The sequence below is a fragment of the Rhinolophus sinicus genome, chromosome 8, assembly GCF_057876585.1.
Source record: "Rhinolophus sinicus isolate RSI-liver-muscle chromosome 8, RSI-T2T, whole genome shotgun sequence".
In the NCBI taxonomy this organism is placed as follows: Eukaryota; Metazoa; Chordata; class Mammalia; order Chiroptera; family Rhinolophidae; genus Rhinolophus; species Rhinolophus sinicus.
Genome location: NC_142508.1, coordinates 53,246,169 through 53,267,901, shown reverse-complemented (window position 1 = coordinate 53,267,901; position 21,733 = coordinate 53,246,169). Strand labels below are relative to the sequence as shown.

The 21,733-nt window shown below is 50.4% G+C and overlaps 1 protein-coding gene across 5 annotated transcripts in view; it reads left to right on the top strand.

The window, feature by feature from the left end:
* The window catches only part of NECAB2 (N-terminal EF-hand calcium binding protein 2), a 32,113-nt gene extending 13,689 nt beyond the window's left edge, over nt 1-18,424 (top strand). For 2 of the 5 annotated variants that reach the window (XM_019743715.3, XM_074314520.2), the window contains exons 6-13: nt 5,558-5,694; nt 8,198-8,316; nt 8,527-8,606; nt 12,332-12,385; nt 13,427-13,539; nt 16,332-16,409; nt 17,046-17,137; nt 17,842-18,424. In XM_019743715.3, the coding sequence (XP_019599274.2) occupies nt 5,558-5,694; nt 8,198-8,316; nt 8,527-8,606; nt 12,332-12,385; nt 13,427-13,539; nt 16,332-16,409; nt 17,046-17,137; nt 17,842-17,870 (702 nt within the window). In that variant the 3' untranslated portion in view covers nt 17,871-18,424. The remainder of the gene's footprint in view (nt 1-5,557; nt 5,695-8,197; nt 8,317-8,526; nt 8,607-12,331; nt 12,386-13,426; nt 13,540-16,331; nt 16,410-17,045; nt 17,138-17,841) is intronic. The other 3 variants (XM_074314518.2, XM_074314519.2, XM_074314517.2) reach the window with 3 other exon arrangements.
* Nucleotides 18,425-21,733: the final 3,309 nt, after the last annotated feature.

Sequence of the window (21,733 nt, the reverse complement as noted above, 5' to 3'; positions counted from 1 at the left end):
CTGTGTGAGGCTTACCATACGTCCACATGGGACTCCTCACGATTGAAACTCTCTCCATGAGCCTCAGTTTTCTCATCTGCGAATGGGGCCACTTCTCAGCAGTGTTGTCTTGAGCTGTTGATAACATCCATAGTGGCTCCTTGGTCTTTGGTTCTAACTGTTCAGAGATGTGACCTAATTCTCCATCCAGGAGAGGATTTTAACTTCTACCAGTTCTGGAGATTTTGCTCTCAGAAATCATGCACATGTGACGTTCAGTGAGTGCAGCCATTGGTGCATTTTTAGTGGTGGAGGTGATGGTAGGTTGCTGCAGACGGACATCTCTTTTTCTCGCGTATTTTCTAACCACCTTTGCTTTGTAGAAATGCAGCTCATTGATTATTTCAAATCTATCTCTTACATCCATTGCTACTAGTTGACTCGTTTGCTGTTGTTGACATTTAGTCATAGCATCAGTTGTGACTGACTGTAGTTCTCGTCTTTATTTCTGATATGTGATCCCTCTATTTCTCTGCTGTGTCCTCTTGCATCTCCCCCAAATCCTAAAACATTAAAATGGTGCTAAGTCAGGCATCTTTGCTTTGCTCCTGATTTTCAACTGTTTCTCTCTACTATTTTTCCACTAATTATAACATTAATACCAGCTCTTACTTTAGAATCCTCTTCAGCCTGTTAAAAAAATTATTTTTGCATTCCTGTTGTTCAATTTTGTCTTCGGAGGTGGTAGCGAATTTTTTTCAAATGCCTTTTTGGTCATTTAAAAATGATCATAAGATTCTTCTTAAGCTATTGATGGAGTCTATTATTAGCTTCCTGTGATAAACCCGAATTGGTGCATTTTTCTTGCACCGCATTGCTGAATCCTTGTCACTAGCTGAGCTTTTTACCTCTATCTTTATCAGGAGTTGAGAAGTAATGATAGTTTGGTAATGAATTATAGGTGGTTTTGAATATTTTCTGTGTGTGAACCACTGAGGCTTGGGTCAAGGTACTAAATAGATGGGGATTATCTTAATAGTTACTTTAAGGTCAATCCTAGTTTTACTTAAGTGTTTTACTTTTTGTGTCCATTTTTAATATAGTTTTAAATGTAACTATCATGGACATGGTCAGTTGTATGATCAATTATGCATAGTATGTTCTTACGATTTTTTAAAAAAATCTAAGACATTAACACAAACCAGGCACTTAATGCAGATTAAGTTCAAGAAAACATCTGCTTTATAGCTCAGTTCTTGTTTTAATTTTCATCCTGTTTTGCTACATTTTAAAAACTTATATTTGACTGAGTTGTACCCATTCCAATTAGATGTTTTTAATAACCCGCCCCGACACATTTATTTAAATTTCACAATTTTTTTTCAGTTTTTCACAATGTATTTATAATTTTTATCATTATTATTTTCTTCCTCCTATTTCCTTAGGTTTGTTGTTGCTATTCTTTTTCATATGTGAAATAGAATGCTCAGATGTTTTTGATCATACGTTTTGAAATTTTAAAACATTTACCTTTGAATGATATTTTCACTACAACCATAGATTTTAATATATAGTAGTTTCACTCTCGGTTTTTCTAATAGCCTATGTCCTCACTCATTTCTCATGTTGTGATGTTTGGATGAAACAGAATGACCAGTGAGGTTTCCACTGTATATTTTTGAATGTGTTGCAATTTCTTCATTACATATTATTTGATTTGTTTTTATACCTATCTCATGGATGCTTGAGAAGATGGCGATCTTACTTTCCAAGAGTAAAATTTTAAAATAGCTATCCTTTCTTTGTTATGAAATCTATGCTGTTGAAAGACAACTTTGTAAAACGGTAAAATCATGTCTTGTGTAGAAAAGTATAAAATGCACACATGTCAAAGGCCATACTTAACTCAATTCATTAATGTGAGAACAGGAAGATGTGACAACTGGAAAATTCAAAGAACACACTCCAGGTATAGGCAACCAGGAATTTTGAAATGAATTTGTGAGTAAATGCAAAATTGGTCACTGTCCATTGAATTCTGCCAGACAAAATTCATATGCATTTCTGTAGATGAGAATTATTTGCATTATTATCAGTTTTTGGGTTTTTTTTACAACTTAGAGTTTTAAAAGTAGCTCCAACACAAGGAAAGACATACCGTAGATGAACCAGAAGGGTATACTAGACAAATCCAGTAATCATTTTTGCCCATTTTAAAGACTTCCACACTTTTTCCTGACAGTGCCTGTTGTATCCCTGTGTGTACGTCCTGGTGCCCACTGCCCTATGGGGCAATGATGAGCTAATTTCTCACATTAAATTGTTTTGTCATTTTATCTTTGTATCTTAATGTTTTTTTCCTTTCTATATTTTTAACCATGTTGTTTGATACCTATAGAGCCTTTCTTATAATATTTTTATTATATAAATGGTACATGTTCACTATGTAAAATTTAGGAAGAGAAAAGTATAAAGAAAAATGTCAAATCGCTTCTAATTCACACTCTCCCTAACTACTATCAACATTTTAGTTTATTACCTTCGAACCTTTTTTATGTGTATTTCTTTACTATATTTAATATTGTGCTGTGTACAAAAATGTATTGTCTGCTTCACCCCCCCCTAAGATTTCAACAGATACCTTCCCCATGTTATTAAAACAGTTTGGAAGCATCAGTTTAAATATTCTTATTTAAATTTACTTACTATCTGTGTTCTGGGGGCATATTAGATTAGATTTCCAGGTTTTTGCTATTCTGAATAATATTGGGACATAAATATCTGTCCGCATTTTGCGTGATTTCTTAAGGATAGATTATCAAAAGTGGAGAATTACTGGGTCAAAGAATAAGAGCAGCGTGACGCTCATGATAGAAGGGGAAATTGCTTTCCGGGGTTGCTTGTATCCATCTGAATCCCTATAGCCGTGTTTCGTAATGTCTTCTCCCACTGCACGGAGATTTAATAATGTTATGTCCTTACGCATTATGCCTTTCGTCATTATGTTCTTCCCCTTCTTGTGTGATACTTTCACATTTATATTCTACCTTGATAGGGATATTGCAGTTTGTCCTTGATCAAATTTGGTTGCGGAATCTTTGCACAGACTTTTCTTTGTCAGTCCTTTGGCGCTGCCTTGGTTTAGATGTGCCTCCAGCTGGGTCTCCTTTAATCAAATCTGGGATTGCATCTTTACGTGGGGGAATATAGGCTGCTCTTCTTTATTGTTATGATCTATTTGGTCTGACTGCTGTCAGCATCTTTTATGCTCCCCGTCTTTTTACGCTTCTTCGTCTCTGACATTTTATCTTCTGATGGGTCTTTGTCTATAGCACTGAGAGTGATTTCAAAGGTGAACATTCTAATTTTCATTTCGCTAGTGACTTCTAAAACATATGCTGTTAACATTTGTAATCCTATTTTTAGACCTAGCTAATAAAAACACTTCCTAGTCCCTTCTGTGGAATTAAAGGAATTTTTAGATGTTGGGCCATTTCCCCCATACTTTCACACTCCTTAGGAACTTAATCCAATGTAATTAAATGTTGAGGATTAGTGGTTAATGTTTTTGTTTCCTGACTTCTGTAGCCTTAATGCTTAATTTTCAGGGTGATCACCAGCTCATTCACTACTTCCCTATTCAAGAAGTCTCTCTCTGATTCAGCCCTAGATGATTTGGGAGACATTCCTAGGCATTCTTTGCAAGAAAGGTGATCATCTGGTAAAATGTCGTAGATTTGCCGATTTCTGAGTGTCTCCCTGTTGTCCTGCAGATGAGTAATTTGTCCACGTGATGCAAAATTCCTAGACCTGAACCTCTTCCTCTGGAATCTGTGTAGCTGGTCTCTCAGCTAAAGCATTGACTCTGGCAGAGGAGAAATCTGTAAAAGCTGCATTCTCACTCCTTTGAAAATAACTTGTCTTTTTGGAATTCAAGTAATAAGTTACACTTATTGACCCGTGACCAGACACACCCTCAAATTACTGATCTGAGTGCTCTTTAACAAACTGACTTCAGCTCATTTTTCTGCTTGATGGCTTCTAGCAGCCTTTCTCTTTGTGTTTACATTTTTTACCAGGTTATGTCTTCTTGTTCATTTTTGGCCATTCATTTGTCCAGAGCCCATTGACCACCAGATTGTGTGTTAGTTTGGTTGTCTGCTAGGGAGGATAATCGATAATTACAGTACATTAGGCTACCAGAAACTCACATCCTCTCTGCCACAAATTCAATCTCTGTCGGGGCCGCTTTCCAGTGTGCCTGGTAGTCGGCACAGGATGGTGACACCTGCCCGTCTGTGTGTGCCTCTCCTTTTGGCCTCTCTTCACCCCTGTCCCTCTTTCCCTGCTCCCCACCCCTGCCTCCATTTCTCCGTCTGTCTCTAGCCATGTTTCCCATTGTGCAATTATTGTTAATTAATTCCCAGTCAGAAGTGATGGATGGTTTAATTTGCTTTCCTTGAGAGAGCCCTGTGTTCCCTTGCCTTGCCAGAAACTAGGCAGAATTCCAAGGTTCTCTGGGGCAGGTGGCTCTGGAAAGTCAGCTCTTGGCAGAAGAGGCCAGGAGACCAGCACAGGGTTTGCAGGACCTGCCTCTCCCAACACAGTGTCGTTTTGCTCTCATCCTCAAGTGACCTGGCCACACCAGAGCCTTCTCCCTTCCAATGTAAAGTTTTTTGCAACCAAAAGAAATTCAGTTGGATCCAGAAACCCTAAGAAATCTCTTTGCTGTGGTATCTTGACAAAAGGGGAAATTCTGTCTCACATCACAGAGCGAAACTCGTAGAAAACCCTCTTCATCCATCTTTTCTCTGGAGTTTCTCTCTTCATGGTCTGTAAGTCTCCCTCCCTCAGTTTCCCCCCAGATTCCCCTCTCGCCCTTTCCTCTGAGGCCTGAGTCTCAAGCACTCTCCTTGGGGAGCCGGTTTAAGCTCTCTGGCTGCTTTTGATTCTCTTTTATCATTTCTCTGAGTAGCAGCGTGAAGGCCCAGGGGCCCAAAGAATCCTCCTTGGAGGAGGAATGGGGCAAAAGAGGTGAACTCTTCTCCCCTAATACTTTATCCCTGTCAACAACAACACCAAGAACACCACCACTAATTACCATCATCACCACCATCGTATCACCACCATCATCGTCACTGTCACCATCACCACTGTCATCACCATCTTCACCATCACCTTCGTTATCGTCATCACCACCACCACCACCATCATCTTTATCATAACAGCTACTGTGTATTGAGTATTTGCTATGTGACAGGCACTGTGGGAGTGTTTTATATACATTTTGTCATTTAATCCTCACTATGACCTTATGCGATAGATACTGCAGTAACTCCTAGTATGGCCACAGAGATCATAGAGCTAGTAAGTGGTAAAGCCAGGCTTCGAACCTTGGGCTCTGAGTCCACAGCCCCTGCCTAGCCTCTAAGATACAGAAGGCAGTGGAGTGGGGTCCCCCTTCCCATAGCAAGGAAAAGACATCGACTCCAGTGTCCCCCCAAACCCTGTGCCAGACGCTACCCCAAGTTCCCTCCCCAACCCCTTCCCTCTTTGTGCCCTTCTCTTCTCTTCACAGGTCTATGAGGGCGGGAGCAACGTGGACCAGTTTGTGACCCGCTTCCTCCTGAAGGAGACAGCCAATCAGATCCAGTCACTGCTGAGCTCTGTGGAGAGTGCCGTGGAGGCCATTGAACAGCAGACCAGCCAGATCCGGTGTGTCTGGAGGACTTTGTAGGGTCACATGGGGGTATGCCACACACGCACATGTGCCAACTTACTGCTTGGTAGGGACGTTTGTGAACTTGAGAGCTGGGTGACCTAGGGCAAGTTGCTGCACCTCTCTGTGCCCCCGTTTCCTCAACTGCACAATGGGGACAATTATATACCTACCTCCTCAGTGATTGTGCAGATTGAATGAGATCATCTATGCCTAGAAGAATGCCCGGTGTGCGTGCACTACACACATACAATACATCCATCCATACAGTTACGATTGATTATCTCCTAGACGTTCATCAGTGTTGCCCCATCCCCATACTGCTCACTCATTTTTGGAAGCTGGAAGTAAATTTTGGAAGCTGCATGTGGTTACCACAATGGGAAAACAAGCCTCCTGTGCCATCATGAAGTAGCTGTAAAACTAAGCACCTGCGGTTGCCTGCAGGCTGCTCCCTCTTTGCTAGAAAGAGACTGGGAGATCGTAGAGAGGCATTGAAGACAGAGTAGCACCAAATCCGACTCCCTCGGGATTGAAAGAGAAGTGCAATGGAGTGATTGTCTCACAGGCTTAGTTAGTGTTATTTAACGCCTTGTTTGCGTGTCCTCAAAGCCATGGAAAAGCACCTCGGGTCCCCCACCCTTTGCTGGGGGGTGCTGTGTGGGGGCAGCAAGACTGGTGTCTAGAGGGGAGTACTTCTCTGGCTCAGTAGTGCCAGTTCTGGGGGGCCACGAGCCCTCGCATTTACTGCCCCAAGTTGAGACAAACTTCTCTTGGCCTGTTCTTTCCAGAACAGCCGATGTGCCTGGCATAAGGGGATATAAAGAAATACAGATAGATGGGAGCAAGATTCAGGTGTCTGGGCCCAAGCGTTACTGAGCCTTGAATTTCTGTGTGTGGCTGCGGGTTCCCCAGGCAGAGGTCTGGCATGTCATGATGTCGGTTGCTATGGGGGTGGGGGTTTGAGTGCATGTGATTTGGTTGAGGGGCTGGTCCCAGTTCGATGTGATTGCAAAGCTGCTCAATGATACTGTTCCCGGAATGTGTTTGCTCTGAGCACCTGCAGCCAAATCACCTGGGAAATGAAAAATATAGACCCCTGGACCCCAGGCCATGTCCACTGGGTTAGGGTCCCTGGGAGCTGAGCCTTGCATCCGTGACCAGTCTTGTAATTCTCAGCGTCCGCCAAGTTAACAGCCACAGTTCTAGAAGCGGACCCTGAGATTTCCTTCCTTTTTGTCACTATTTTAAGTAAAAACTTGCCATTCTTAGCCTGCCATAGACTAAGATAAGACAGAGATAAGACTGCTGCATGATTTTCGTAGCTGATTTCCTGCACTTGGCCCGTTCCATTACATGTTAGCTGTTACACCACCCACCCCCACCCCGGGACCTGACTTTGGAACATTGGTGGCAGGGGTGGCACGTCGCAGAGGAGAAACATGTCTGCTCCACACACACTCCCACCTCAAACCGCCTCAGACCTCAACTATGTTGGCTCCTGGCTTCGAGCCCCCTTAGGACATCCTGTTTCCTAGTCACAAGGATGTCGTGTTCCAGGCACCAACAGCTGGTTCAAACCCTGCTGCCCAAGGGACTCCTGTTGCTTCCCGCCAGGATTGACACCTCAGAGACTCTGACAGCCTTTCCAGTACGGTGGGGGCGTCGTGCTTGCCCTTCTGCACAGGGGGAAGGCTTATGAGCTTTCAGATGCACAAAAGCAGTGCTGCCCAAAGGGCTGGGCACAGGGCGTGCTGGCCATGCACACGGGAGCGTGCGTGTGCGGTATGTGGACACACGTGTTAGTTCACAGTGGAGTGCCTGTGGTGAGTTTTCCAGCATCCCTTTGTACTTGTGGTCACACATTCACCAAGCATTGGTAGAGTCCCTACTATGGTGCCAGGCACAGTGCTTGGTGACCTGTGAGTGCGTCTCAGGGCATGTCAGTATGCAGGGCAGGGGGGCAGTACGGGGACAGGAGATGGCACCTGGCCCCTCTCTCTAGGGCCTGGCTGAGGTCAGGATCACAGATTTCACTGTCCTGTTACATGCCTCCTCTCAACCATGTCTTAGGGATCCATTTTTCAGGGAGGGTACAAACCCAGCGCCCCCCACCCCGCAAACAGCAAACTGGCTCCTAGTGAGGCCGGCAGGGAGGGGGGAGGGGAGCTGTGAGCCATTGGGTTGGGGGCAGGGACCTGGACATGAACCTCCAGGGAACTGGCCCTGGGCTGCGGAGTTCTAGAATGCGGCTGAGTTCCCATCCTGACTCAGCCCCACTAGCTCCGTGGTCTTGGCCAAGTGGCCTGCCTGTGGGCCTTGTTTCCTACTCTGTGAAACAAAGGCCGTAAGGCTCCCTTCACAGGGATGGGCTCCACGGAGTTACCTGTGCACATTTCAGCCCACAGTCAGTGCTTAATGTTTGTCAAAGCTGCTGAAAGTAGTCAGGGTTCTACAGCCTCCCTCATAGTGTGTGGGTTTCCCCCACTCATGTTGTAGACAGAACCACAGCACACCCGGCCACGGCATGGTGGAGACCTGGTATGGAAGTCCCACTCCCCCCTACGCCCCCAACCACAAGCTCATGACCACAGAACAAGAGAAGAGCCTACCTTCTGGTGAGAGAGTGGGGTGGCCCAGGGTGAGGGGCAGGGGTGGGCACTGGGTTGGGGTCCTGGGAGGAATCTGACAGTGGCCCAGATGGGGCCTCTGAGTGGGACTGGAACTAGGAGGGCTGGGGGCAGATCTGGGCCCCTGGGGAGGTTGGGAGCTCCCCTCCCCCAGGCCTGGCCCTGCCCACCACAGGCATCTCTGTCGCTCTTTCCAAGTCATCTCAGACCCCAAGGAGGAGGGCCTGGAAGCCCAGATCAGCCGTTTGGCAGAGCTGATAGGACGGCTGGAAAACAAGGTAAGTTTACTGAGCCCTCACCTCTATCCCTCCACTCTCCCCAGATCCCCAGGGAGGGCAGAGTTAGGACAGGAGTTTGGGACAGAAGTCAGGGAGCCTTGGGAAGTCATCGCCCAGTGGATTGTGGAAATGCAGAACACGATACGGACAGACCCTGGAAATACGTCCATTGTTCATGCCCAAGGAGAGGTCCCTGGGGTAAGGAGGAGCTGTGGCGGGGTTAACGGGCAGCGAGGAGGGGCGTCTCAAGTAGATAGTAGTCAGCAGAGTCACGGATGGCAAGGGGACAGAGCTTCAAGGAGGCTTTAAGGCAGCTTGGGCAGGTGGAGCCAAGACAGCATGGAGGAGGGATGGTGACATCCCAGGAAAGGTCAGTAACAATCTGAGTGACCAGTGGTGTACAATCTTTTACATACAATATGGTGCCTCCACAGGTGATAGGAAGTGACTCAGCTTTTACAAAATCACATTGTCAGAGAACGTGTCATGACTCAGTAGGTACAGCACAGCTGTATCAGTCTCCCAGGGTTGCCATGACCACATACCACAGGCTCGGGGCTTAAACAACAGGTGTTTATTGTCTCACAGCTGAAGGCTACTGTGTTTCCCTGAAAATAAGACCTAGCTGTACCATCAGCTCTAATGCGTCTTTTGGAGCAAACATTAATATAAAGCCAGTCTTATTTTACTATAAGATTGGGTCTTATATAATGTTATATAATATAATATATAATATATAATACCGGGTCTTATATTAGTTTTTGCTCCCAAAGACTCATTAGAGCTGATGGTCCGGCTAGGTCTTATTTTCAGGGAAACAGAAGTCTAAAATCAGGACATGGGTGGTGCTGCTTTCTTCTGCGGCCTGTCTCCTTGGCTTGTAGGCTGTCTTCTCCCTGTGTCCTCATAGGGTGTTCCCTCTATGTCCTGATCGTCTCTTACAAGGACACCAGTCATTGGATCAGGGCCCACCTATGTGACCTTATTTTAACTCAAATATCTCTTCAAAGGCTCTACCCCCAAATATAGTCACATTCTGAGGTACTGGGGATTGGACCTTCCACTAAGGGTTAGTCCTTCAATTTGGGGAAGACACAGGTCAGCCCACAACAATGACCATTTCTTGGAAGAAATGCAGGTTGCCTTAAAGTTTGCCAATGGGCCCCGGTATCAGACTACCCTATTGGAATCCTGGCTGATCCACTTCACAGCAGTGTGACCTTGGGCCAGTAACTAACCGTCTCTGAGCCTCAGATTCCTCCTCTAACACAGAGAAAATAATCAGAATCACCCCTCACAGGGTTGTTGTGAGGAGTAAATAAAACGATGTCTTAATGGCTTAGCACAGAGTCTGCTACGTAGTTAGCATTTAATTAGCAATGTTAGCAATTAGTGTTAGACAGTCTGGTGCCCAGACCTACAGATGCGCACATCCTAGCCATCTCCCTGAGTAAACTAAGACAGCAGGTAGCACAGAGCCCTGAGTGGCAGCGATTTTGCATTTCCCCAACTTTTCTGAATTTCTTACATCTTTTGCTAAAGGGCAAAAGTAAAAAGTACTTTGTGATGGAGTTTTGGGGTTAGTTCTTAGGGATTCGTGGGGGCAGGGGAAGACCAAGGCAGCGAATTGGAGGGGAGTTACAGGGAGGCGACAGCAATCTCATCTGCAGGGCTGAGGCCAAGGTGGGTTTCCCCATGCCCCCACCCCCCACCCCTGTTTAGAGCCGGCTGCTGAGTAGGAGCGGCTCTCTGGACCCTGTGGCCCGGTTGTCATAACAACTCCACAGGCGCCTCCAGAGGGAGGCTCTTTGAAGTTTATTTTTAGTGCCCCAGTCGCCTTAACAACCAGCTGGCTAGAAACTGGAGTACCTGGGCGTCCTGGAAACAGGGCGGATCCCTTCTTGCCAGCCTCTGATTGGCCCAGGGCGCGAGCAGGGGCCAATCCAGGTCTAGCTCCGGGCCCTGCCCTCCGTGGGCCCACCTGAGCCCTTCCTGGGCCTAGAACCTGGAAAGCTGGGTCCGCCAGGCTGGGAGAGGGTAGAGCAGACATAGGTGCCACCGTGCCTCCCTTTCCCACCCGTCCCCTCATCCTCAAGTGTCCCTGCCAGCCAGGAGAAGATGGGAACCAGTTGCAGCCCCTGCCCTCCGGTAGCCTACCTACCCCTTGTAAAACAATGGAAACAGACTTGCCTCTAGCAGGCACACCTTGGCCACCTACAAAGCACGTTTATACCATGGGCACCTTGTATTCCCAAAATGTCAGTACCTTCCCTAAGATCGGCTGTTTAATGTACAGGGTCCCGCGCAAAATGAGCCTGCAGGGCCCCTTGTTTAAACATTAAGAATTTCAAGGTGGAGACAGCACAGGTCACCGATGCACACACCTGCTGCTGTTTTCCTTAAAAAACAGCTGATGTGCTCGCGTGAGGAAGACCTGGGTGTGCAATTTCGCCAGACACACAGGCTGTCCTCAGGGATGGTGGATGGGGGGGGGGGGGGGTGCCCAAGTTGAAGGAAGAACACTCATGATTCTGTGTGTCAGGAGGAGAGACGCCCCAGGTTCAAACCCAGGCTCAGCACTTAACCAGCTTTTGTGGCCTTTGGAGCCCAGGATCCTTTGCTATGAGTGTCGTGTGGGAGACCCTGCTCGCTGCGCCATTTGTCATGCAGGGCATCCGGCGGGGTCTCTGCTCCCGCTCCCCACAAGAGAACGCAGGATATGGTGAGGCCAAAAAGGGACACCCACGGAGCCATAAGTAGGGGAGTCATATCACTATATTCTCTCTGGCGGCATCTGCTTCTCTGCAATCCGCTCCTGTTAGCTCAGCCACCATCTTCTTGCTAGCCCCCATTTGCTGCTAGTGTAGCCACAGCAGTTATATTAGTGGCCAGTGGCTCACTGGTTACAGCTGACGGCCAACTAGCCACAGCTGATGGCCATCCAATCACAGTTGATGGCCATTTACTACCTGAGCCAGCACCTTTCTATGTGAGGCCAAGAGCCTGGAAACTGCTTTCTGGGGCTCTGTCCCCACAATGAGATGGTGACCACTGAGCATCTGTGAGATTCTGGGCCCTGTTCTAGTTACCAGCATGTGGTCGCAAGCAGCATGCACAGGGGTCCTGCTTTCCTGGAACTTAACAGTGGGGTAGCCTCCACCTCAGGTTTCTGGAAAGTTAATGTATTTGTAAAGCTTTAGCCCAGGGCCTATGGAAGGCCAGTGAGAACAGACCACCCTCTTCAAACCATTTGATTTATGGGCACCAGGGGTTGAGATTAGGGGTGATTTGTAAGTTGATGGGGAATCGCAGGGTTGTTAGCAGTTGTGGCAAAAAAATAGCATGCTGGATTCAGGATTCATGAGTCCTCATTGCTGCCTTTCCCCAAACCTCCAACCCCCAGCAACATGGAGCTTCCTTTATACCCTCTGCAGTAGGTTTGCTTGGTCTCTGTGGCTTCCAGTGCCCCCAGATGTCAGGGCCAGGAGGGATCTCTGCCACTTCCTATGGTTGGTCTCCCAGCCTGGCTTCCTGGGTCCCCTGGGAGCTAGCACTGGGCATGGAGGGTGGACTGAGCCCTGTCCAGGTAGGCCTGGCCTCTGGAAGCCCCCAGAGCCCCTGGGACCTTGGGATGGAGGGGCCGGAGCTCTGTGGCAGTCCCAGAGGTCTCCCTGGCAGAGGTAGCCTTTGTCCCCAGCATCACGTTGTGTGCCTTGCCGTTTCAGACCCTCTGGTTTGACTTGCAGCAACGCCTCTCAGATGAAGAAGGAACCAACGTGGTGAGGACCCCTCCCCTGAGGCCTCCTTTTCCCTCTTCTGCGGGCCCATCCCTGCCTGAGCCAGGCCTCGGGATGCAGGTGGCTCAGTGGCCCTGCGACCCTGCTCCCAGGGACCACCGGGAGGGGATATGCAGCCCCAGCACTCAGTCACCTGCCTCTCCCAGGGGTGTTCTTTGAGACGTCAGGGCTTTGATCACAAAGTTTGGCCTGGAGCAAAGTAATTAATAGGATGGTGACGTTAAAACACTGGTTTGATCAGAAACTAATGTTTGTTTTTTTATTTTTTTATTGGGGAATATTGGGGAACAGTGTGTTTCTCCAGGGCCCATCAGCTCCAAGTTGTTGTCCTTCAATCTAGTTGTGGAGGGCGCAGCTCAGCTCCAAGTCCAGTAGCCGTTTTCAATCTTTAGTTGGAGGGGGTGCAGCCCACCATCCCATGCAGGAATTGAACTGGCAACCTTGTTGTTGAGATTCGTGCTCTAACCACTGAGCCATCCGGCCGCCCCTCCAGCAGCTCAGCAGCAGCTCGTTGTCTTCAATCTAGTTGTGGAGGGCGCAGCTTACTGGCCCATGTGGGAATCGAACCGGCAACCCTGTTGTTCAGCGCTCACACTCTAACCAACTGAGCCATCCGGCCGCCCCATCAGAAACTAATTTTGCAGATCACTGTTTTGTTGTATCTTGAACCTGGAGGCCTTGCATACAGCTCCGGATGCCTGTAGAGCCTCTTTAAACACCCTTGTCTGTTTTTCAGCATTTGTGGGACTACTTCCTGCATTTGGCTTTTTAACTTTTAGTTCTTTTTTAGCCAGTTTTTATGTGTAAGAACAAAATGTTTTTGTGCATGTGGGCTTTTTGGGATTTTATTTTGACCAAATTATTGTGTCCTCTCTGAAGGGAGGTCTGGGGATGCTGGGTCTTGAGCTGTGCCCCTGGGGCTGAGTGGGGTCCTGCAGGAGGAGAAGGCTGTCAGGGCCCCCGAGGTGTGGCTGGATGCTAGGATTGCCGGCACCCCTGCTCACTCGCCCTGTGGCCCCACAGCATCTGCAGCTGGTCCGGCAGGAGATGGTTGTGTATCCTGAGCAGCTGAGTGAGTTTCTGGATTCTCTGCGACAGTACCTGCGGGGCACTGCCGGAGCCAGGAACTGCTTCCAGTGAGTAAGCTTCTGGGCTGGGTGGGGTGGTGGCAGGGAGCTCTGTCTGGGGGTGGAGGACAGGGTAGGACCAATCTCACCCCTGAGCACGACCTACACCCCAGGGAAGCACCTAGAAAGACAATTAGGAGAGTGGGGTTCCAGTCCTAGCTCAGGCTCTTCTCCACTGTGCAAATAGGGCGAGTGACTTCCTGTCTCCGACCTCAGCTTACTCATCTGTAGAGTGGGACCACGGACTGGACCCATTCCCTGGGGTTGTTGGAGGCATAGACAGAATAATGAATGTGAATGGCTTACTTAGGCCAGTGCCTGGTGCTTAGTCAGTGCTTGCTCAGTGTCAGCCACCACTCTTACTGTGTGGCTGCCCCTGGGGGCCTCACCCCTGGTCCGTGCTGCACAGGTCCCTTGGCAGAGCTGAGCCAGATGGCCATGGCCACGTCTGAGTGAGCCACAAAAAATGACAGCCCTCACCCTGCTGGGGTGGCACCAGAGGCCTGATGGCACAAGCAGCCAGACCCTCTCCCCTCCCCGTTTCAGGCCCGCCCATCCATGCCCAGGACAGTAGCTACAGCCTCTGGCTCACTTTTTCCCCCTTGAGAGCACTGTGCCGTCACCCTGTTCCCAGGGCCTGCTGGGGGCCAGGCCCCAGGGATACAGCCATGAATTAGGTGGCTGTTCTTGCTGGACGTTTATTCTAGGTGGCTTAGACAGGTAGCCAAAGAAGGGGGATTCTGAATGGTGATGGGTGCTGTGGAGGCCAGGAAGCAGGGTCCTCCACGGATGGGGCTTTGGGGAGGGGCTCCATGTGCACTGAGGCCTGAGTGCTGAGCCCCTAGACTGCAGAGTCTGAGCAAGGGCAGTCTGGGTGGGGATCAGCTGGTGCCGAGACCTGGGGTGGTAGCCAGGGTGCCATGTTTGAGAAAAAGCACGTTGCTGGTGTGTCTGGACAAAGTGACCAGGGAGGCGAGGGCCAGGGGTGGCAGGCAGGACCCACTCACCTCTGCCCTGCTCATTTGGAGTACGATGGACTGTGTTAGAGATGTATAAGCAGGCGGAGACACGGTGTGGTCTCCTTTGTGTGCAGAAGGGTGACCAGGGAGAGGCCCTGCAGTCACCCGGGGGGGGGGGGGGGGGTGTGGCTTTGGTGCAACCTGGGCAGAGCTGGGAGCCGTTCTGGAGTACAGTTGATGGAATTTGCCAGTGTTTGGGAGAAGGGGTGTGGAAAGGGGAGGCAAGGCAGAATCTGAGATTCTCTGGCTTCAGAAACTTGCTAGAAGCTAGAGGAGTCAGGGAGGTCAGGTGTTTTGGTATGGCGGAGTCACGCAGGCCATTTGGGTCACATGAAATTTGAGATGCCCGTTGAAGTGCCATTGTAGGAGTGAGGAGATGCTGGGAGAGGGCGGGCTGGGAGTGGTGGGCATGCAGATGGCACCTCAAGCCTCAGAAGCAGCGTGCTCACTGCAGAAGGGAAGGTGGCAGGAGAAGGCGGCCCAGGGCTGGGTAGGGCGGAGTGGGGTAGAGCAGTGAGGCCCAACCGCCCCTCCTGTGCACACAGGTGGCACATAGTAGGGCCTGACACTCTGTGTCCTCCCTATACCCCCAGCCTGCCTGCCTGCATCTTCCTGCCCATCCAGAGGCACCCCTCCAAATAAAACCATCAGTGCATCGTCAGCTAAACACATGCAATCACCATGATTGCTCTCATCTTGCTGCAGTAGCCAAACTTAGATGCACCAAATTGCTCTCATGACCTCTGTAACAGAGAGGAAGGCCCAGAGGCAGCACCTCTGAATCTGATGAAGGGCCGTGGTTCTCTCTGATTAGTGGGCCACCCGTGTCCCCAGTCCTCTCTTCGAATTACAGACCTATAGCTCCACGTGTAATTTTAGCTGGAGCATAATGAACTAATGATACTATTAGCAGCCTTGTTTCCCTACTTCTATCCTGGGTGGCAAAACCTGGAATTGCCTGTAATTATACAGCAGATGCCACCCATGACAGAATTCTCCTCCTCGAAGAATGTTCGGGGATTCTGTTCTGCTGAACATCTGAAAAAGAGAAGCAGCCAGGAGATCAGGCAGGAGGCCAGAACGGGCAGTGTTAGAAATAATGTAATCTTGGAGGTCAGCCCGCCGTCCGCCCAGGCCGGCCACATGCTTGGAAGCCTCCCCTTGCATCCTCCCCATCCAGGTAGCACTAGTCCTATTTAAAACGAGGTGAGTGGTCTGCCGCTGTCACACAGGTAATGCAGGAGTGACGTGGTACCTGGCCTGCAGGACCACTGACCCAGGGCAGGGCCCTCCCTCAGCCTCGGTTGGGCTAATTCTGACTCACAGGATTGTTTTAAGGGTTAAATGAGGTGATGGTCATGAAAGAGAGTGTGGCCGGAAGAAATAAATATTAAGCCTTCAAAATGACATTTCATTATAATTCATTCAACAAACACGTTTTGGCCACTCTGTGGGGCCAGGTCTTACTCTGGGTGGTGGGAATCAATCAGACTAGATGGCTGGTCCTGAAGGCTCTGGGTTGTTCCAGTCAGAAAGGCAGCAGCATTATGGAGAGCGGCCTCAGGGTGGTGACAAGCTGGCTGCCTGTCTTGGAACACCCCTCGATGCCCCAGCTTCTGCCAGTCTCGCATTTCCAGAGTCTTAGGGTATCCTGTAGCCTAGCTCTGGGGACACCCAGTCCGGGCTCGTTTGAGGGCAAGGGGAGGACATGGTTCCAGAGGGGCCAGGCCCGTGGAGGCCCAGGCAAGTCCACTGACTCTGGCTTCTCCTCACGCCTTGCAGCATCGCCGCCGTGAGGCTGTCGGATGGCTTCACCTTCGTGGTCTACGAGTTCTGGGAGACGGAGGAGGCATGGAAGAGGTAAGCATGACCATGCCCTCTGGCAGCAGGCCCGCAGCAGTTGGTTAGGTGAGGGGATGCGGAGAGGTAGAGCCGCCCTGGCCCCCCAGCACGTGTCCCAGATATCCTGGGAAGGGGGGCTGAAGGGGAAAGACAGGGGAAGGTAATAATGAGCCCAGTTTCCAGCAGCATCCACCCCCCAGAATGCGGGTCTCATTGGCTGATGCGTGCCCGTAAGCCAGTGGGAGACAGCATTTCTCAGCGTGGGGTGTGACCCCCTTATCCCACTCAGCTGGGCTCTGAATCCAGGTTCCTGGCCCTGAGAGCTGAGGCCAAGGCCCCTTCTGTTTGAAAACTGCTGTCCCGAGGGATAAAAATCCAGAAAGTAAGTTACTTCATTAAGGACGCTCCCTGGGAGGCAAGAAACAGGCGGTTCTGCCCCCAAACCTGCCATTCACTCTCCAGAGCCCCCGCTTTCTTACGTTCAAGTGGTGGCTCTGAGCCCCAAGGTTGGCTGGCTGGTGTTTAAGCCTCCCCCCGACTCCCCATTCCCGGGCAGAGCCGGAATTAGAATTGGACCACAGCCCGAGCTCCTGTCCCAAAGGTTCCCGTTACTCCCCGGCCCCAAGGACTCACCGGTGTCCCCCTGGGTTGCAGGCACCTGCAGAGCCCCGTGTGCAAGGCGTTCCGGCACGTCAAGGTGGACACGTTGAGCCAGCCTGAGGCCCTCTCCAGGATCTCGGTGCCAGGTAGAGGGCAGGGCAGGCAGAGGGCCTGGCACAGCAGTGGGGGATGGCATGGGCCCCTGGTTCCCACGGGAGCAGCACCCGTCTCCAGCAGAGGTGGCTGAGTCGAAGGAAGGGCAAGACCCAGATCTTCCAACGACCTTTTATTCTGCTCCCTTAGCTGCCAGGAATTACAGTTCACAAATGAGTGCCCCATGGTGATGCCAGGTGTGCAAAGAGGGTCCTGGAAGTGGGGAGACCAAAGGCAAGAGTATCAGGCTTGCCCCAAGATAGAAGGACAGGGCCAGAGATAGAAGGTAGCCATACAACCTTAGAACAACCGGAGAGGCCGCAGGTACAGGGCCTCAGATGAACTGGTGGGCCTGTACCAGAGGCCTAGAAAATGCCCCCAGGGCAGGCCTGCCATGGGTGCCCCTACCCACATTCACAGCCTACTGACATCACCTCCACACCCCTCAAAAGGGCCCAAAGCCTTCCTTCATGCCCCTTCACCCCTCTACCACTTGCAGGCTAGCCCCCAGCCTGGCAGCCACAGAGTTGGCACCGGATGAACGAGGGGGTGTGCTTGCAGGTGGTGCTGTCCTGCCCTGAGCAGATGTGTCCAAGGGTGCAGGAGCGGGAAGCCTCCCTTGGCCACAGGGAAGGGGCGGCCCATCCCCAACAATCTCGTCTGCTTAACGTGTCTCTCTCCCCCACCCCCTCACTAGCTGCCTGGTGCACTGTGGGCCGAGACTGACAGCTCCCCGATGCCCTGTGGATGAGCCTGGCACCCTGCCCTCTCCTTATAAAGGACGTCCTCTCTTTTCTAGAAACTTTGGTATATGAGCTGTCTTTTCAATATAGTTCCAGACAAGAATGTATGTTCCCGCTGTTTGAAGTGAAGGTGAACCCCCTTCCCTGGCATTCCCCCCCTCCTACCCACCCCTACCACCCTGTGTTGGTAGAGCAGCATCTGAGCTGCTGGGACCCTGCTGAAACCAGAGGCCTGTGGTGACGGGGAGGCTTCCTGGAGCCAGCACCCCTACCCCTCACCCCAACCAAATGGCCACGCATGCCCAGTGCCCCACCACATGGCCTACTCTGGCCTCAGCAAGACTCACCTCTCCGCCAGCCACCACTTCACCCACCCTCTCTTCCACTCCTGGCCGACATTGCTCTACCTGGTAGGAGCCTGTAGTACCCGACCTAGGCCTGTGCCGAGTCTGCACGCGGCAGTAGAGCCCACGTAGCCAGTGCCATATTAGGCAGCCGCCGCTGGGACAGGCACCAAATAAACTCCGGTTGGAAATAGCTGTGTGTTGTATTCATTTCCCACTTTCTAGTTGGTAACAGCTGGAGGAATAAAGCCGGCAGGATGCATGGGGCCCTGAACCCCTTATTAGCCATGAAACCTGGACCCCGACACCCAGAACCTCCATTTTCTCATCTGGAAAATGGAGGTGCTAACCATGAGATACATATTTTGACAAATAAGTTTATGCCCATTGCAGAGTTCGCGGATCCCCAAGACCAGCCTCAGGTTCAGTAATTCACTAGACGGCTTCACAGAACTCAGCAAAGCCTTTATACGCACGGTCACAGATTATGGCAGCAAAAGGATCCAGACTAAAAGCAAAAGAAAGAGATGCGTGGGGCAGGCGAGACCAAACGCAGCACTTACACTGTCTCCTCCCAGTGGAGGCATGTAGACAGCACCCATTTCTCCTGGCACTAATGGGTGACATTATGCAGAGTATTGCCACCCAGGGACGCTTACCAGAGCCTCGGTGATCAGAGTTTTCACGGGGGGTCAGTGGTGTAGACATGGCTACCTTGACCTTCAGCCCCTCTGAAGGTCAGGCTGATGCTATGTGGCCCAAGGCCCCAGGTAAACAGACACTCATATTAGGACATCCTAAGGTCCTAGAGGTCACCTTCCGAGAGGTGAGTGCAAAGGCCGGACCTCAGGGCATAGTTCATCCTTTCCTGCACACCTGTCCATGAGGTCTGCCTGTAAGACAGGAGACGGAGACCCTGGACTGGACATAATGTTTAAATCCTGTTCTAGAACCTTTGTGACATCCCTGCTTCCATTTCCCTGTTCTGGTTAACAGGAAAGACACTGTACACAAAAATCTCAAGGGACAAAGAAGGAAAGAGCCATGGGTCCCTCACTTAAGGCAGTAAGGCAGATGGGGGACAGTTTCCAGGAGCAGCCAAGGCCTAGGGAGGAGGGAAGGAGAAAGGGAGGGAGGAGACATGCCCTAAAACGGCAGCAGTGGGTGGGGCCAGTGGGAGCCCTGGGGAGGCAGGACCAAGGATGTACATCTCTTTCCCCTTGCTCTGAGCCTGGAGCAGCCAGCCTGTGGAATGGGGTTTGTTACTAAAGCATCACATTGGCCGAGGTCTCTGCCCACACTGTCCTGCCTCCTGCGGGTGCCTGGAACCTTGACACCCCTGTTCCCCAAGGCAGGTCCCACCCTCCTGCCTTGGGTCCTGCCACCTCCCAGCCACCTCCTCACTGGGTTTGATTCCGGCTGCTCATGCAAAACCAGTGAAACACAACGTGGGCTTGTAGGAGAGTAAAACACAGATTCAAGTTCCAGCTGTGTATCTCTGAGCTGAATCTCCTTGCAACCACCCTCTCAGAGACTATTTCTCATCTGTAAAGTGGGCAGAAGACCCCTACTTTGAAGATCAGGAACTGTTTGGCTCCTGAGAATGCCACTGAACTGGGTCCTGCTGGCGGCAGCAGCAAGCATAAGAGCTGCCCCCGCCTCACCCCACCCCACACCACTGCTGGTACTGTTCCAATCAGTTCAGCGACTTAAAAATAATATTCTCAGGGGGCTGAGGCTCTTTGGGGTGCAACTGAAGAACCCCATCAGCTGGGCATGTTACATTTCTGCCACACCTCACACCCAAGCTCTCCCCACGCTGTAACATCTCTGCTGATGGCGGCCCACGAACACTTAGAGCCTGTTAGATTCTGAGTGGGTGGAAGCAGGCTCTGAAGCGAACGAATTTCAACCCTAAAAGGTATGAGAGCTCCCATTTAATTTACACTTCAGTGCCAGGCACTTGGCAGGCACCATCTCCCTCAATGCAACCTGTGCCATACTATGATCAGCAGGTGGGGCGATGGAGACACAGAGAGGGCAAGTAACTCACCAGAGGTCACACAGCAAGTGGTACCACTTATATCCAAGCCCAGAGCTACCTGCCCCCAATCCTGTGCCCTAACCACCACACCACACAGCATAGACACATGAGGAAGAGCAGCTCCACATTAATACGTTAAGATCCCAGTGAGGTTCCTCAAACAGTTAAAGACAGAATTAATGTGTGGCCCATCAATTCCACTCCTGGGTCTCTCCATGTGTAGTATGCCCCGAAGAACTGAAAAGATGCATTTAAGCAAATACTTATGCACAAATGTTCGTAGCAGCACTATTCACAACAGCCAAACTCTGGAAACCAACCCAAATGTCCATCAGTGGATGAATGGACAAATAAAACGTGTTCTGTCTATACAAGGGAATATTTATTCAGCCATAGAAAGGAATGAAGCCCTGACACATGCTATAACATAGGTGACCCTTGAAAACACTATTCTAAGTGAAAAGTTAGTCACAAAGGACCACATGAGTGATTCCATTCATACAAAATGTCTCGAATAGTTTGTAGAAACAGAAAGCAGATTCTTGGTTGCCAGGGGCTGGCGGGGAGAGGGAGTGACAGCTAATGGGCACGTGGCTCCTTTGTGGGGTGATGAAAATGTTTTGGAACTAGATGAAGGTGGTGGCTACATACACTGCGAATGTACTAGATGCCACTGAATGGTACACCTCTAAGTGGATAATTTTAATGTTACATGAATTTCACCTCAATTAACAACAAGAAATAATCTCAACTCACCTGCATTCAACAGTCTGCATCCTTGCCATGTCCAGGTCCAAACCCAAACCATCCCCGGGAGGCATTCAGAGGCAGTCCTGTGTGGGAGGTGGGCAGCTCCTTAGGCACTGGGGGCCGGCAGCACCCTGGGCTGGTGTCCGGGAGCAGTAACTTGGGGGCACCGGAGCCAGCAGGAAGGTGCTTCCCCAGGATACACAAAGCCCCCTGCAGCCCATGCCACTCAGAGCAGAAGAGGTCACTGATAATACAAAGTGACACTTGGCCACATTTGCAGCTGTTACATGAGACGTACAGGTCTCTATCCTCAAGCACAATTGTCGTCACTGACGAGGAACGTGCGACAGGCCAGCTCATCCTTGTGGCTATCTTAGGAAGGAGGGGCCGTCCTTAGCTTTGTGCTAGAGGAGCATGTAGAGGACCTAAACCAGGTTCCAGAAGGAGGAAGGGAAGAGGGTGGCTCAGACCTAGGACTGAGAAAAGATACCAAGATTCAGAAAAGCACTGAGTTTTTCCTGTGTTAGCAACCTGAGGACCATGAGATGTGCAGGTGTCACACAGCTGGTAAGTGGCAGGCAGAGTCAGCTCAGACCCAGGGCCCGCGCTTGAAGTTCAAGGATGCCACTTCAGCCCTCCTTTGATTTAGCTGCTGTCAAAAACTTGAGGGAGCTACTTAGGACTGAAGCAGGACAGTCCAAGGGACAG